This window comes from Eleutherodactylus coqui, chromosome 13 (genome assembly GCF_035609145.1).
Source record: "Eleutherodactylus coqui strain aEleCoq1 chromosome 13, aEleCoq1.hap1, whole genome shotgun sequence".
NCBI lineage: Eukaryota > Metazoa > Chordata > Amphibia > Anura > Eleutherodactylidae > Eleutherodactylus > Eleutherodactylus coqui.
Window position 1 is genome coordinate 57943667 of NC_089849.1, and position 17213 is coordinate 57960879.

General features: G+C 42.2%; 1 protein-coding gene across 1 annotated transcript in view; it reads right to left on the reverse strand.

The window, feature by feature from the left end:
- The window catches only part of LOC136587526 (arf-GAP with SH3 domain, ANK repeat and PH domain-containing protein 1-like), a 193270-nt gene that overhangs the window by 52885 nt on the left and 123172 nt on the right, over positions 1-17213 (reverse strand). The window contains exon 9 of the mRNA XM_066586153.1: positions 10773-10859. Within this exon, the coding sequence (XP_066442250.1) occupies positions 10773-10859 (87 nt within the window). The remainder of the gene's footprint in view (positions 1-10772; positions 10860-17213) is intronic.

The following is a 17213-nucleotide window of genomic DNA, read 5'->3' on the forward strand; positions in this document are numbered from 1 at the left end:
CAAATTGCTGGAGGTGTGTCTTGGGCCATGGAACCACGTTACATATATGATGAGATTGCCCCTATCTTAGAACTCTTTTGGGACTAGGTATTCTCCACATACACAAAAATCACCAAATGTTTTGTGGTAGCAACTCCACAAATTGCTCTCCACTCCATATTACCTAGTTCAATTGCCTCCTTAAAGAAAGATCTTCTACGCCACTTCCGGGTGGCAGCACATGCTGTCATAAACAGACACTGGAAAACCAGCCAGACCACCTCAGCTGCTAAATAGATCCAGGAGATTAATGAAATAATGGCAATGGAGGAACTGATGACTGAGAACTTGGGTCTCCCAGAAAAGTTTACTACTGTGTGGGGCCCCTGGCACACTCCTGACTTTCAAGTTTAATTAACTTAAATTCTCATAACACCCACGTAACTCCTTCTGCCTTCTTTCCTAATGGATAAAATCTTCACTTAAGTAATAATAATAACATTAAACTGATCCTATGTGTTACATCCATGTGGCGCACTAAAGCGCCACGCCTTAGCATGGAAGCAAGTTGGTGTTCTAATAAAACCGCAACAACTCTCATCATGTTGCATAGACCAATTCAGGTAAAGATGGAAGGCACAACCTAACACTATGGTTTTAGGACAAAATTCTGTCCTGGGACCAGAGGATGGAGGGGGTATATTACCTGTATTCATTCATCTCCTCGATTGCGTCAGATCCCATCCAGTATTTTGGTGGCCAAGATGGCTGTTGCAATTTTTAGACTACCTAATAACCCATAGTACAAGGGCAGTGTTAGACTACCAATGCACTATACCTGCTCTGTGATTGGCTAATGCTGCTCAAGTGATCAATGCTGGGCAATCACAGAGCAGTGCATAGTCAAGTCAGAATATAGCAACTGCAATCTTGGCGACCTGAAAACGGGACCAAAAGTGGCGCAACCAAGAGATGAGGCAGAAGATCGAGCAGAGAGGAGGGGACTGGGAACTGTTGAAATGGGAGCCGCCAGAGATCAGATGAAGTTAGTATACCTTTTTTTTAATGTTTTTCCACCACACTGAGCAGCTTTCCCAATTTTCTTTTTTGCCTGGATAACCTCCTTATTCGTGATTTAATATTTTAGTCATGAGCAAAAAATAGAGCATCGCCATTATAATGATTTCCTTGCTGATCATTCATTCAATCCTTTGTAGCCAACTAATTTTCTGTGAGATTGTGATGTTCTTTAGGTACAAACGAGGAGGGGGGGGGGGGGAGGAAGAGTTATCAAAGTTGGTGCAAAGAACAACTAAAGAAGTTGTCCACAGCAACTAATTATATTCCAGCTCTCATTAGTAGGGCTTTTAGCACATGAAAGGTGTAGATCTAATTTCATGAAATCATCTTTCGCGATGGGTTAACGTTAGAGAAATATAATTAGTGTTTATGAGGAGAGAAGTGTAAAGTACATTGGACTCACAGATGGGTTGTTGCTCTAAGTAAGCTCCCCCCCAATACATGCCATTGCCGGCTGACAGAAGTTATCCATTCAGAACAGAACATTGCTAATTAATCTGTCAGAGGCACTCTGTTTTCAGCAACATCCAGGAAGAATTGCTCCTCCTATTTAAATACTATTAGCGAGAGGACTGGTAAATGGCAAATTAAATGACCCATTAATGTTCTCTTTTCGTGCAGCCCTTGTAAAATAATATGTATTTTAATTACTGGGAAAAATAATTTGTACCATTTAAGTGCCTGTCAAAACGAGTCAGTCTAATTGCATTTTACCTATTAAAAGTGGAAATTTGTATTTGTTGTACATGGTGCTTAGTTAGGATGCAGTTTGGAAAAGTAAAGTAAATGTGCTTTTTTGAACATCATTGTTCTGGATAGGTTTTTAGGTGAATATAATAAAACCTCTTTCAAGTCGACCATTCAAAATTGGAAAATGGTCTTCTGAAAGGGAGTTCAATCAAAGAAGAAGCCAATATACAACAATTATAAGGCAAATACAATCCATTACACAAAAATTTGGTCTAGCTGGCCAAAAACAATTATTGTATCAGGTCTCAAATTTGCCCAGAGCCAAGGGAAATGAGACAAAAGTGGAACTTTTTAGCACAAATGCCCAATGCTATGTCTGGAGGGAAAAGAGCAATGCACATCAACACCAAAACTTCCTCCCAATCATCATGGTTTGGGGCTGGTTTGCTGTCTCAGGGTCTGGATGACTTCAGATCATTGTAGGAAGAATGAATTCTAAGCTGCATCCCAAATTTTAGAGGAGAACGTAAGAGCAACTGTCCATGACCCAAGTAAATCAGTAAAAGAATGAAAGAAAAAGATAAGGTCTTGTGTTTTTGGAATGGCCAAGTCAGCATTCTGTCCTTAAACCTGTTAAGAATCTCTAGCATGACCTGAAAAGGGCTGTGCACACAAGGCATACCAGAAATGTTGATGAACATAAGGGAGGAATGGTCCAAAATTCTTCCTCAATGTTGTGTAAATCTTATTTGCAACTAAAGGAAATGTTTGGTGGAGGCGGTTGCAGCTAAAAAAAGGGGGGTCTATAGGTTATTAAATTCAAGGGTTCACTTACTTTTACTCCCTACACTGTGAAATTTTACTCAATATGCTCAATATAAACGTGAATGGTAAAATTGTTTGTGTGTTTTTAATTTAGTTTGGGTGTATATGTCTAGAATTATGACTTGGATAACAATCAGACCACAATTTATTAGTAATCAATGCCGAAATTCAGGTAAATCTAAAGGATTTGCTTTTTTCTTGAACGTAAGGGTAGACAGAAAGGCATCTAGTAAAATCAAAATGGACCCTCCTCCTTGTTAACTATTCTATATTCTGGGATTGTAGGGTGTAGTACTTGTGGAAATGTTGGTATTCCTGTGCATGTTCACATTGGCCACATGGAGGGGGGGGGGGGGATGGGATCGGCCTAAGTTAGGGCTCTTGCTCTAATTGACACTGCCTTTATTAAACACATGCTCTTGGTAGCATGATCTATTGTCTTGAAAATAAATAATTTTGCAGCATAATTTTACATAAGAAGCAGCAGTGTAGCAAACAAATTGTATCCTTTTATAGCATAGTATATTGTTATGACCTACTCTTTTATGAGGCACAATTAACATGCTGTGTTATCATATACATTCCACAAGAGACATATAAAATATAGAGAAAGCTGAGTTGATTATAGAAGAAACCCTTAGTTAAAAATCAGTTTATTAAGATGATAAAAATAACTAACAATGAAGGACAATGACTAGAGATGAGCGAGCATTGCCCTTAGCGAGTACCTGCCTGCTCGGAGGAAAAGATTCGGGTGCCGGCGGGGGGCGGGAAGCGGCGGGGAAGAGCAGGGAGGAACGGAGGGGAGATCTCTCTCTCCCTCTCCCCCCCCCCGTTCCCCCCTGCTCACTCCCGCAACTCACTGCTCCCCTGCGCCAGCAGCTGAATCTTTTCCTCCGAGCCGGCAGGTACTCGCTAAGGGCAATGCTCGCTCGAGTAATTTCCCTTAGCGAGTATGTTCGCTCATCACTAACAATGACCATCAGGTGGTGTCATATATACACAAATATTGCAGAGAAAATACAGCTTATAAACCAAAGATATGCAGTAATCGAGATAATTTGCTGTCTATGAGATAAATATCAATGTTTTTCTGTAAATACATGGAGCAATTGCAGCTAAATGTCATTTTTTGATATTTACGAATAAAGCAGCAGTGAGGAGAAATGAAAGAAAAATCGATTAACTTACTCTTCTGAACTTTGGAAAGCAAAGGGAGAGAGGAAGGACACAGAGATGAATATTGGAAGAGAAAACAAGCAGTATCAGATAAACAATAGTCCAGACTGAGTGGGAGTACCGCCAATACTCAGAGTAGGCTCTGTTTAGATATAGGATCTATTACAGATATGATGGCTGGGTTTTGATCCATTTTGTAATGGAGCCTAGCAAAATTGACATGGAAAAGGACTTGGGGATTTTAGTTAACTGTAAACATAACTGGAGTAACCAGTGTCAGGCAGCTGCTGCCAAGGCAAATAGGATCATGGGGTGCATCAAAAGAGATCTAGGAGCACATGATGAAAACATTACATAGTAACATAGTATGGTAGGTTGAAAAAAGACAAATGTCCATCCAGTTCAGCCTGTTCCCAACCCCCCCCCCCCCCCCCCCTTCCTTGTTCTTCCTCTTTACAAGTCACTGGTCCGAACACACATGGAAGATTGTGTACAGTTTTGAGTACCAGTATTCAAGAAGCACTTATCAGAACTTGAGTGGGTACAAATGCAGGCAAGTAAAGTAATACATGGAATGGGCGGACTAAAATACCCAGAGAGTTTATCAAAATTGAGATTATTCACTTTAGAAAAAAAGATGGCTGAGGAGCGACCTAATAACTATGTATAAATATATCAGGGGACAATACAGAGATCTCTCCCATCATCTATTTATACCCAGGACTGTGACTGTAACAAGGGGGCATCCTCTACATCTAGAGGAAAGAAGGTTTCGACACTGACATAGCAGGGGGTTCTTTACTGTAAGAGCAGTGAGACTATGGAGCTCTCCGCCTGAGGGCGTGGTGATGGCGAATTCAATAAAGTTTAAGAGGGGCCTGAACGCCTTTCTTGAGCGATACAATATTACATGTTATAGTCACTGATAACTTCAGAAGGGTCGGTTCTCCGGGGATTATTCTGATTGCCAGACTGGAGTCGGGAAGGAATTTATTTTCCCTTAAATGAGGAAAATTGGCTTCTAAATCATTGGGGGGTTTTTTGCCTTCATCTCAAACAACAATGGGGGTTGGGGGGTAATAGGCTGAACTGGATGGACATATGTCTTTTTTTTCCTGACCTAACATGTTATGTTACTATGCTACATATGATGGGTCCATCAGAGGTTTCATTTTCCTTTACTGACCAGGATAATACAGCAAATAATGTTATTTAGTACTTCATATAAGACAAGATCCTGATGGAACACAACCATGGGTTTCAAAGTAAACCTAGTTTTGTAGACAAAAAGAGTTGCAGTATGTATATTATTACTACTTGGCAGGCCCAGAAATATGAAAAGACGTGGTGACAGAGGTAGTATTCCAGCCTTCCTTTACAGCAATAAGTTATATTTATTTTTTGCATTAACTATTTGTTAGACACATTTAGAGGGGTTGTCTAGTTGTAAACTATATGGCCTATCCTCAGGACAGGTCATCAATAGTAAATTGGCGGGAGGGACTCACATCAATCAGCTGCTTACCAGATTGGTGTTCTAGTGCAGCGAAGTGATTTCTGCAGGAAGCGGACAGCTCTGTTCCCACTGCAGTAACCTAGCTTAGTATTGCAGGCAAACTTCCCATTCATTTCAAAAGGAACTGCACCTGTAATGCCAAGCCTGGCCACTGCAGTGGGAACGGAGCTGTCTGTTTTCTACAGAAATCAGCTCAGTGCATAAACGTGCTGACTCGGCAAATAGATATTTAGTTGAGTCTTGAGTTTCTGACCCTCATCAATCTATTATTGATTAGCAAAGTTAAAAGTAGCCTTAGCTTGGCTACACTTTGTTAGGGATCATTCACACAGGGAGCTAGCTGTGCAAAAATCATGCACTTAAAAAACACATGACTATTAGAACCAATGGTATCCTATGGGAACGTACAGATTCCTTCATCCTATGGGAGCCAATGAGAGCGGCTGGAGAAGGGAGGTGGGAGGGAGTTTAGCAGCGTGACTGCTAAACTCCCTCCTCCTACTCTCCTCCTCTCTGCCCCTTGCTGGATATTTGCAATGGAGGGGGCGAGACACGGCGAAAGCTAGTTGCTAAGCCCCCTCCCATTGCTGGCTACCGACAAGGGGTGGAGAGGGGGCAGGAGCTCAGCACACTAGCTCCCATCCCACCCCCTTCCCATGCCGAGAGTCGGTGAGGGGGTGGAAAGAGGGAAGGCAGTTTAGCAAAGCTAAACTATCTTCCCCCACCTAACGCCATTGTGGACTCGGCATATATGTGCCGGGCCGGGGCCATATGAACGGGCGACCAAACCAGTTTTTGCGACCGTTCACGCATTTATACGGTGCTGGCGGGCAAATATAAAAGCGCCTACGCCGGTGTGAAAGAGCCCTAAGGGAGATGGTTACTCATTAATGCGGTTAGGTTGAGGAAGGTTTTTACCATTTGTACATGAGGGTCATTAGCACTTAGGATTAGATTTGCTGTTTTGCCGCACTTGTAAATTGAATGCAGACCATTTTCTACATACATTATGAATAGGCATAAATGACCTTCTCTTGTCCTTGAGGACATCGTGTGGTTAGAAAGCATCAAAGGCAGAGGAGAGGTTTCTGATAAGTATTCTAGGCTTCCCCATTACAACATAATAGTAAGATAATTATATTTTAATGGGTGTACTTAGGAATTCGTGCCGGTTTGGAGAAAAGTGTTCATTTTCTGCTGCCACAAAGTTGCACTAATGTTTAGTATCTTACAGAATAACATGTTCCTGTCTTCTTCAATTTCAGATACAATCATTAAAGGAAACCTGGGAAAGCCAAAGCCAGTAGAATAATATCCATAGTGCGGAATATCAATGCTGAAGTAATAGTGCAGTTTTGTTCCCTAAATCATCCAATGACAATCATCTCTGGACATATTTCTGGATGAAGAGGGAACATGTCATCCGGTCTTCTGTGAATCTCTTCCTGCCTATCAATATTATTAAGCCGAGTAGCTAGAGGAAAGCACATGTAGCGCTCGGACTACAGTCGCCATGCAACCCGCTGACCAAAGAGAAGAGGAAGGCAGGAAGAGGCCGGTGTGATTCTGTTGGGGGTCTAATGTCCCAATAGGTGGTCTCTACTGGTTGCCACAACAACATAGCTAAACCATTACTGTTCTGATATTTTACATATACAGAAATATCTGTTCAAGGGCAAAGGAAGTATTTCCAGCATTGCAGGGTGGTGTGTGGGGAGCTGCTTGTTCCAGCGCTAAAATAACCAAACAGAATCTACATAAGGCCTCATTCATACGAGCGTTAAATTCACGCCAAGGTTATCTGCGCAAAAAAAAATCGCGGCTAACTGCGCAAAAAAACCCCAGCATGAATGGGCACTTTCTCGTAATCAAGCCATGAGCCTAATTAGTGGTGAAATTGCCCATTCACGTGATCAAGAGCTGCGTGTTGCTGAAAATGAGTGCTGCAGCTGAGAGGGGAGCGAGAAAGATGAAGGAAAGCCCCGGGAGAATCCCCTTCTCTGAAGGGCTTCCCTTGATCTCAGCCAGGCTGGAGAGATATTCCCGCTGCGACAATGTCAGGGTTCTCCTGCAGGGGAGAATAAGGATAGCCCCAGCTGCGCAGGATTTCCTTATTCTCCCCTGCAGGCGAAGTCCAGCTGAAATGAAGGAAAGCCCTGCAGAGAAGGGGGTTCCCCTAGGATTTCCTTCATCCCTGCTGCAGGGTGAGAAAGTTTCCCCTGCAGAAGAATTCCTTCTCTCCCTGCTATGGGGAATTCCTCGTTCGGGGACAGCTGAACAGCACATTTTAAATGTCTTGTTGTAAACTCCTGTTAGTCCCCTCATCCCTGTAGGGACTAACAGAAGCTTACAGCAAGACCTTTAAAATGTACTTCTGTGTTTAGCGGCACGGCAGCACTCCCTCCCCGCTTATCTCCTTGCATCTCCCATTCCGATTGTTTAGACGTTTAAACTAAACAATTGGAATGATTACCTTGTTATCCAGCTCCCATAGGAGTCTATGGAAACTCCTGTGCTTAGTGCGCTAATGATAGGTCAGGTCCTATCTTTTCACGCAGCAGGGAGTTTCAGTTGTGGGATTTCAGTAGTGCTTGTCCAATTATTGTAGGTGCAAATTTTTTTTACGCACTTGAAATTCTCCTGTGTGAAGGATTCCATAGGAATTCATTGGTTCTATTAGCCGCGATTCTTTGCACGGGTAAAATGACATGTGTTTCACGCTCGTGTGAATGAGGCCTAAGACAGACCAATTAGCATAAAAAAGTCATTTCTAGCTATACAGGATAAAGAGAAACGCCGGTCTGGAAACCAAAAATGTACAGAAAATGTTTATAACGACCGTCATCTGCGGCTGTACCAAGATGTACACGGCTAAGTGTGGTGGAATGGACGGCATGTAGCATATCTGGGGCCACTGTTTCACTGGCGACTCGTACTCATCTCTCCAGTTCACCAATATCATGAGGTTCTGCTGGGTATCCGCCGTATACAGCTGTCTAAGGCCGAATTCAAACGGGCACACTTACACATGAGATACGCAGAAAATAAAACCCACTGATTTCAATGGGTTCATTGACATTTCCATATGTTTCATGCGAATTTCAGTCGTGCAAAAAAAAAAAAGTAGAACATTTTTCTGCGTATTTGCCCATCAAAGGTCCCCATAGAAGCAAATGTGCCGGCACTGGTGTGAAGCCAGCCGTTCATTGTTCTGTTCCTGTTATAGCGCCATTAATATACCTCCTGCGTGGTATATTAGCTCCTTTCTGAGTTTATACCATGTAAAAAGACCCATCATTTAACAAAATTATTTTGGAGGCAAAAAATACATCGCCATCGCAGGGAACGTCGTAGGTCTACAAGCGCAATATCGGTCTGAGTTCCTTAGACTGAGGCCTCATTCACATGGATGATTTTCTGCAGCCAAGTTATACGCACTAAAAAAACGCAACTAATAGAGCAAATGCTTTCCAATAGCAACGTTCAGATAAACAATTTTAGGCCGCGCAAATAAATCGCACCTAAAAAGATAGGACATTAGCGACTGAACTCAGCAACTGAAATCCCCTGCTGTGTGAAAAAATAGGTCTGGACCAATCTTTTGGCAGAAAAATCCCCAAAGCCTCCATAGACTCTGATAGGAGCTGGAAAAAAGGGAGGGGGAGGGAGTTTAGCTGCATCCATCGCTCGGAACAGAAGACAATTGCCTCTATTTAACCCTTTCCAGTCCAATTTGTATCCTGGTTTTCCTAGGGGGGCTTACTCTTTTTCTGCCATTATACAACGGCGCTATCTGCTGGCTAAAGTCAGTACTGCATGAGGTGACACGTTGGAGAGGCTCCGATGCAGAGAGGCTGGCAATATACAGTAAGAGAACCCTGATGGACATCTTCCAACATCGCAGCTGTACAGCCTTAAACCATAATGTCTTTAGATGTCAGACAGTGGATTGGAAAGGGTTAAGACATTAGAAGTCATTAGGAGGATTTCTCCCGACCAAGGCAATTCTGAACAGCAGCGCATTTTGCAGCAACACGCAGCTCCCGATCGTGTGAATGGGCGATTTAAACGCTAATGAGGCTCAGCACTTGATTGCAGAAAATCGTCTATTCACACGATTCTCTGCAGCACTAGCTGCAGTTTTTTTTGCGCAGATAGCTTCTGTGTGCTTTTGACGCCCATGTGAATGAGGCCTGAGGCTAGTTTCGCAGAGGCAGTAAAATCGTGCGATACAAGAGGAAGTGCAAATGCATAATTGTGAAATCAATTATTTTCAATGGTTTCATTTCTATTTGTGATGTTTTCACTAACGCGATGTTGTGTGGAAACAAAAAAATTGCAACATGTTCTATGTTTCAGCAGTGCCCACCCCATTAAAAGCAACGGAAGAAATCCGCAATCCTCTGCTGTGGCTGTGACAGCCATTTTTCAGCAGCGCCTGCCCCATTGAAAGCAATGGAGGAAATCCGCAATCTTCTGCCACAGCTGTGACAGCCATGGCAGGGGAATCCCTTTTTTATTGGTGGAGAAATCACTTCTTTCCCAGCGGGGGAATCCCTTCATCCCCAGCGGGGGAATCACTTCCCCCACGGGGATGAAGGGATTCCCCGTAGTGCTACGAAGCTTTCCCATGGTGGACAGTGCGATATCATGCCCGGAATCATGGCCCAATATTGCCCTTACCAGTCTAAAGCTGCCCTTAAAGTGACCCCATAGAAAGAAATTGAGAAATCCCAAGTCTCAGGAACATGATGGCTAAATAACAGGGACATGTTGTACCATGCAAAGGGTTCCATAACAAGCTGGAAGCCACTGACGCAGATCTCTCTGAGAATGAGGTGGAGTGACATCATGCTGGTACCAAACTAGTGGACGTTGTGCCAAAGACAAGTCATTTGCCCATTTATCCATAGTGCGATTGTCACAGGACCCTTCAATTGAATGATTTCTTTTGTTTCACTGTTTTCATGTATTCCTTTGAGGCATTTCTTAATTGTCACCAATGAATAAATGCATTGTTATGCTAATTTGCAATACATTGATTCCCATTGGTTATTTTAGTGCTGGAACAAGCAGCTCCCCACACGTTACCTGCAAAGCTGGAAAGATCTCTTTTGCCCCGGGACAGGTATTGTGGACACCCTGCATGTATATATAAGAATACAAGTTTCTTGTATGGTGAAAAAAATTAAAGCAACATTGCAGAAAAACTAACCCACTGGGTTCTGCCTAGTGCCGGGCCTACAACGGGGGGGCTGCATGACTTCTATTTTTGATGCACTGCCCTCTACAGTCCATTTTGTGCAAAACATGCCTTGGCGGTAGTGTAATATAGAAGTATTCCCCTAGTATAATTTCAATATGGCATTTCAGTTTAAAGGACCTCAAACCATCAAAAAGTTGTCTTGTTTATAGCAGTCATACCAAATTCATCTAATATATATGGTAAAAATGAAAAACCAATAAAGGGCAGTATGGTCAGAAAATGTGGGATTATTTTTACCTCTTTCTGCTCAATCTGCAGCGTAGGCTTCAGTAGGTCCCGCAGAGAACAGAGTTGCTTCTTCTCCTCCTCCTGTCTGCTCTTGATCTGACATTCACACAAAAGACAATATTAAAAGAGGTATCTGCAGTCTGCTGAGGGTCACTATTTGCTTTAATAATCTTGCAAGCACTGATTTTTACGGCTAAACAATGAAACAATCCCCCTGCCCACGGAGGCGCAGACAGCTCCCTCGCCACTCAGACATGCCAACCATCCCATAAACACATGAGTCATCAATTCGCAGGAATAGTCCTAGGAGACACTTTCTTGCAAAATAAGACAAGTAGCTGGAAGTAGGTTTTATTTGGCTGTCACAATCCAATCTGACACATTTTTTAAAGCATTGTTAAAGCAATCATCTGTATTATTTAAAAGGGAAACCATCATTTTCATGATTTTTTTTCAATTAACCCTTTCCAATCCAATTTGTATCCTGGTTTTCCTAGGGGGCTTACTCTTTTTCAGCCGTTATACAACAGCGCTATATGCTGGCTAAAGCCAGTACTGCATGAGGTGACACGTTGGATAGGCTCCGACGGCAGAGAGGCTGGCAATATACAGTAAGAGACCCCCGATGGATGTTTTCCAACATCGGAGCTGTACAGCCTTAAATCATAATGTCTTCAGAGGTTAGACAGTGGATTAGAAAGGGTTAAAGCAAACGACCTGTGGGACTAAAAGTTATATGCGGGTAATGCTTAAATGTCTCCAGTGCTGGCTGCTCCAGTGTAGGGCTGTGATGTGTGAGTGCGGATCACTGGCACAGTGTACCTCCAATGTAAGGCCTCTTTCACACCAGCGTCATTTCTCAGCAAAGACCTATATTTTAGCGCACAACGAAATTTCAGCGTTAAAATAACGCACTTATGTCCTATATTTTGCGGAGCGATTTTTTGGGGGGGGCATCAAAAAAATCATTTGTCTGGAGGAATCCATAAGAAACATTGGTTCTAATGGCCGTGATATTTTGACACGCCTACTTAGCGTCAAAATAATGCTCAAGTGAAAGAGGCCTAATAAGAGACTCAAAATACTGCTTTATTTCTCCATACATGCTTTATACTGCAGCTCTTCTTGTTCAGCCTGACTGTTGTCCACGATGGTTCACGTTGCTTTGGGAGACTGATTCTAGTCCATTATCAAGTGGGCATTCTCCCTTCTCTAGCATCACTCAACGTTCATGTTAGCCGTTGGCACTATGTGGTAGAGACTATCCACTTGACGATGACAGTGGACTAGTACTGTCATCATGAAGTGGACAGATGCAGCTGTAAAAATATGCAGAGGACATGTCAGATCAACTTTCGATGCTGCGCTATCTCTGCCTACATGCTTTACAATCAGTCAGTCCATGTAGAGTTGACTTTGAAGGATTTTGCTGGTGGTAATCCTCCTAAGTTACTGGGGACAATTGCAGAAACATTGCTTCACATTTCAGATAACCACCGGCATGCCCTGCCTTAGCTACATGTGAACCATGCAGTGGCCAGCTTGTAGGGGCAACACCAGGCAGATGTAGGTTGGGGTAATCACCCCCCTGGTCGGATGATTTTCTTTCTCTTTGTGGCAGGGTCTTGTTGAACTACATGAATCATTCTCCTCCCCTCTGATGTTCCAAGATGAAACTGTCAGCCCATTGGTGCCACTGCAACCCAATTGTTTAGTTCTAATGTATTTATGTTATAAGCTTGGTTCTGGAGCTGTATTTATGTACTGAACATGGTTCTAGTATTCCATCTATGTACTGATGTTCGTTGATGTTGTGTTTATGTTATTCACTTGGATCTGGTACTTTATTTATGGTCTAAACTAAGTTCTGGTGCTGTAGTTCTGTTATGAGCTTGGTTCTGGTATTGTATTAGTTTCCTGAGCTGTTCTTGTGTGGGAAAGTTGTTAACTTGCTACTTTTTGCACAAGCAGAATACATACAAATTGCCCATCAGTGTATACAGTATATATAGTTTATTTGTTTTGATGTGTGTGTGCAGGTGGGGGATTCCAGACAAGATGCCATCTAATCTAAGGCCTGAATTGACCACAAGAGCCCTATACCAAAGCCCCATGTGCATGCAACGATGATCGCTCAAAATTCGTTTAAACTATGGCTTTTGAGTGATAATCGTTGCGTGTAAATGCTTTAATCTTTCACTCATCAGCTAAATGATGATTTTTAGATGAACTTAAAATCCATCATTCATCCGGAGAGAGATAGCAGGGACCACATGCTGTGTTCTCCACAGGAGCAGCTGATTACATTGTATTCAGCTGACAGCCCGTACAAAGACAATGCAGCTGAGTGCAAAGTTCAGACCACAAGCTGGGATTTGCAAACAGCTGCTGAAGGCTCATTTACATGCAAATGAAGCTGATAAAGTGCTAAAGAGCATTAGTGTCCATTAGCAGTTTATGCAAAATGATCACTAGAACTGTCAATCTTTCAATAATTTGAAAGATTGTCTTTGCGTGTAAATGGGCCTTAAGGTAAACGAGTGTCTTCGGTTTGCAATACATCTAAAAGGGCTGCAAAATTAGAAAGACATGGCTGCTTTATTCCAAAAACAGCACTACTGTTGTTACTGAGATAGGTGTGGAACTGAAGTTCATTTATGTGCAAGTGAATGATGCTGAGCTGCAATACTATGCGCAGCCATGGACAAGAGTGGCGCTGTTCCATTAAGAAATCAAATAAAGCAGTCAATGCTTTGTGTTCTCATACAACCCTTTTAATTAAAATCACAAACGCTCAGCCTAGGCATTTCAGCTCAGCACGCACAATGTATTCCTCCAATTTGATTTCATCATGTATGAATGTACAAGAATAAGGGGATGCGATGAAAGCGTATAATAATGATGGTGTACAGAGGGGATGTCTGTATGATAACAAAGCATCCGGTTGAAATGTCAGAGCTATGGTAAGGATGATACATTTCATCCAGCTAGTCGGGTCCTGCGCAGACCTTGAGTTCACCTGCAGCAGTCTGTGTCTGGACAGTCTCAGGGGAAAGAGAAGAATGAGCTAATTACTGTATGTGAAGGACAGATTGTGTGGTTATAAGAACCGGCTTTGTGTTTAACCCACTCCAGTCGTCTGATTTATGTCCTGCACTGCTTAATGCTTCATTATCTGCAGTGCTATACATTACAAGAACTTTCTGTTCCCCAATAATTGCTTCTGCTGCTAATTAACCTAAAGACTGCAACAAATATCCCATATTCAGTATATAGTATTTAACCTTTTACCTGTCGTATCCAAACCAAGGCAGCAACTATGTGAATCCACTGTTCCCATTTTGGAACATTCGCAGATGAAAGGTTAATTAAGTCTGCTAAAAAGATCAGCTTGACACATTTATAGAATGAGCGCATGGGCTAAGGGCCTTTTACAGGGGCAGATTTTCTGATCGCGGGTGTTGCGTGTGGGGGTCAGCTGTCAAAGACCCGAACCCGCTCCATACAAAGCTACGTAACTATTTATCCTGAAGCATTAAGGGGTTAATGACACCATCTGACAACATATAGCATGCCATTTGGGGCTCATTACTGATGTTTACATTCAGATCATCCCAAGTATGGGGACATGCAATTTTTAATATTTTGAAATAGGTGGCAATACACCCACTGTTTACATGGGGAGATGTGCTGCCAATGAGCTGGATTTCTTTGCCTGCATAAACTATGCGATCAGGTGGCAAACAAGTGAGTTTGGTCATTTACTGGTTGATTGATGACATATTTGCATGGCTGCAGATGATCAGGAATGTTCACTTGTCCGAGAACCCACGCTTGTAAAGGGGCCTTTAAACTCATCATAGAGATGTCAATATTCAGCTCACATATGGCCAGGGTCCTCCTATTTTTTTGCCTTATCAGAAAACTATATGTTAAAGGGGTGATCTGCTTTGGATTATCTATAATTGTTCGTAGGAACCCTTGTCAACAACCTGATCCAAAGTGTCCCTTGCTGGGTCACCCCTGTTAGTGAAATGAATATGACTCCATTTTCCCTTGACAGTCTTATAGTATGCTCCTTCCATTTTGTATGATATAGTGTGTATCAATGTTTTGTACTTTTCCTTTAACTAGATTTGCTCAAATCCTGTTAATAAAAAGGGACCTCGATGTTTGGAACATTCCAAAGCTCTAGATTGAATGTCTCCGGTCATTGCGCCCTGTTCTCCCGTTACTCTCTAAACAACGTATTGTTTATACTTATTATACTCTTTTGTATTCTAAGAAGTTAATCACATATGATTGTTTCTGCGCCTGCATTCTGTTTGCCTGGCATTTTAGATGTTAAATTACTTATTTTGCATATTCATATTTTGTTTAGGTTTCTTTCACCAATGGTAATAAATTAATTAGAATAGATTGGAATAATTGTAATTGAATCATGTGCCCCTATAAAAACTGTTGCCTGTCAATCAAAAAACAGATTACTTTGATCACGCTAAGTGTTGTTGTCCTGAGAGTTAATCTCTTGAGCTCAGCTTACCTCTAACTAAGAATTTGGACCCCAAATGCATATCGTATACCAAATATTGATTTTTGCATTAACATTCCCATTCAGCTGCAATCTCTGGAGAAACCTGGTGAATGGAGGTGGAGCATGCTGAAGATAATTTCCGGTTGCCCGCCTCCATTTACAGTAAACAGGTAGTCATTCATAGATAAAAGACTGCCTTTTTACATGGACTGATCATTGTTTGAGTTTTATGACTGCCGAAACTGAACGATGAATGATAAGTGAATGAAGTATCGTTCCTCATTCAGTCATTGAATGTTTTTACACTGAACAATTATCTTTCCGTGTCGCATGATACAATGAAAAACTGAACAATAATTGTTCCATGAAAAAGGGCTCTACCTGTTCTAAACTATGGCTAGTGGATAAAAAAGCTGAAGGGAGACCCCCTACTAGTTTACAGATTGTAAGAAAATGGGTTTTCTAAACTATAAACATATACTCTTTGTAAAGACAATCAAGCACCTAGGAGGAGTTGTTGGAATTGAATCAAACTTTCTCTGTGTAATTGTAATGTTCATATAAGTAAGTGATTACAATATCAGAGCAAAATGATAATTTATTGCAGAAAATTGACCCCTTGAAGGTAGGCTCTAGTACCCTGTTGTACCGCCTCTAGCTTGGATACAAGATGTAATATGGACAGGCATGGAGGCTCTAGTACCCTGTTGTACCACCTCTAGCTTGGATACAAGATGTGATACGGGTGGGCATAGAGGTTCTAGTACCCTGTTCTACCACCTCTAACTTGGATACAAGATCTGATACGGGTGGGCATAGAAGCTCTAGTATCCTGTTGTACCACCACTAGCTTGGATACAAGATGTAATACAGACAGACATGGAGGCTCTAGTACCCTGTTGTACCGCCTGTAGCTTGAATACAAGATGTGATACGAGTGGGCATGGAGGCTCTAGTACCCTGTTGTACTGCCTTTAGCTTGGATACAAGAAATGGAGCCATACAGGTTCTGTATGGTATCTTTGGCATACTGTTCTGCATTTGCTGTACCTGAGCTTCTAGATCAAGAAGACTTGTAGGCAGTTGAAGTTGGCATCCCAGATGGCAGTATTGAGGCCAGGCTTCAGACATGAACGCGACCATCATCAGTGCCCAAACTAAACCTGGATTTGTGTGCAATGACCACCTGGTTTTGTTCTGTAGCAGTCCAGTTTCAGTGTTCACAACACCACTACAAATGGAAGTGGCGGTGGTTGGGTTTCAAAGGCTGTACACATAATGGGTGCCATGACACCAAATGTTCTTCAGCCAGGCGACTAGAAATGGTTCAGACAGACACAGGGGCCTGTAACAAGGTGCCAACTGTGCTTGGATGGTGGATAACAAAACATTTGGAACTGCTCGTGCTTGTTAAATGATCAGGCAATTCTCTCAACTGGTGGTCTGTTGAGCGCGTCCTGAGCCCGGTTGCTTTGTGTGTGTGCCCTTTCACATCCTCTGATCCAAAAAACTTCTAACTGTCTGGTCAGAAAAGCCTAGGTACTGGGCAAATCGTTCATATGACCATCTAGCTACTCACATCCCAATAATGAGCCACCTCTCAAAATCTGTCAACTGATTGTTTCATAGAGGCGTCTAGTGGTCAACAAGCTCTATATAAGCGGAAGAAGAGGTCACTACACACAAGGAGCCTCTGAGAGCCTTTTCACAACAGGGTGGAACCACTTTTAGGGCCTGAGGTGCCAAGACCGTTCATTTAATCATGCTGCAACTCTAATCAATTGCATTTCTTTCTGAGATTTAACTGCATGCCAAGTTTTACAGCAAAATTACGACTCCTTCTAGGTGCTTGATTTTTTTTTTTATATTAAATATTTTTTATTTGGATTTTCATCACTTCTCCTATTTAACAAAAG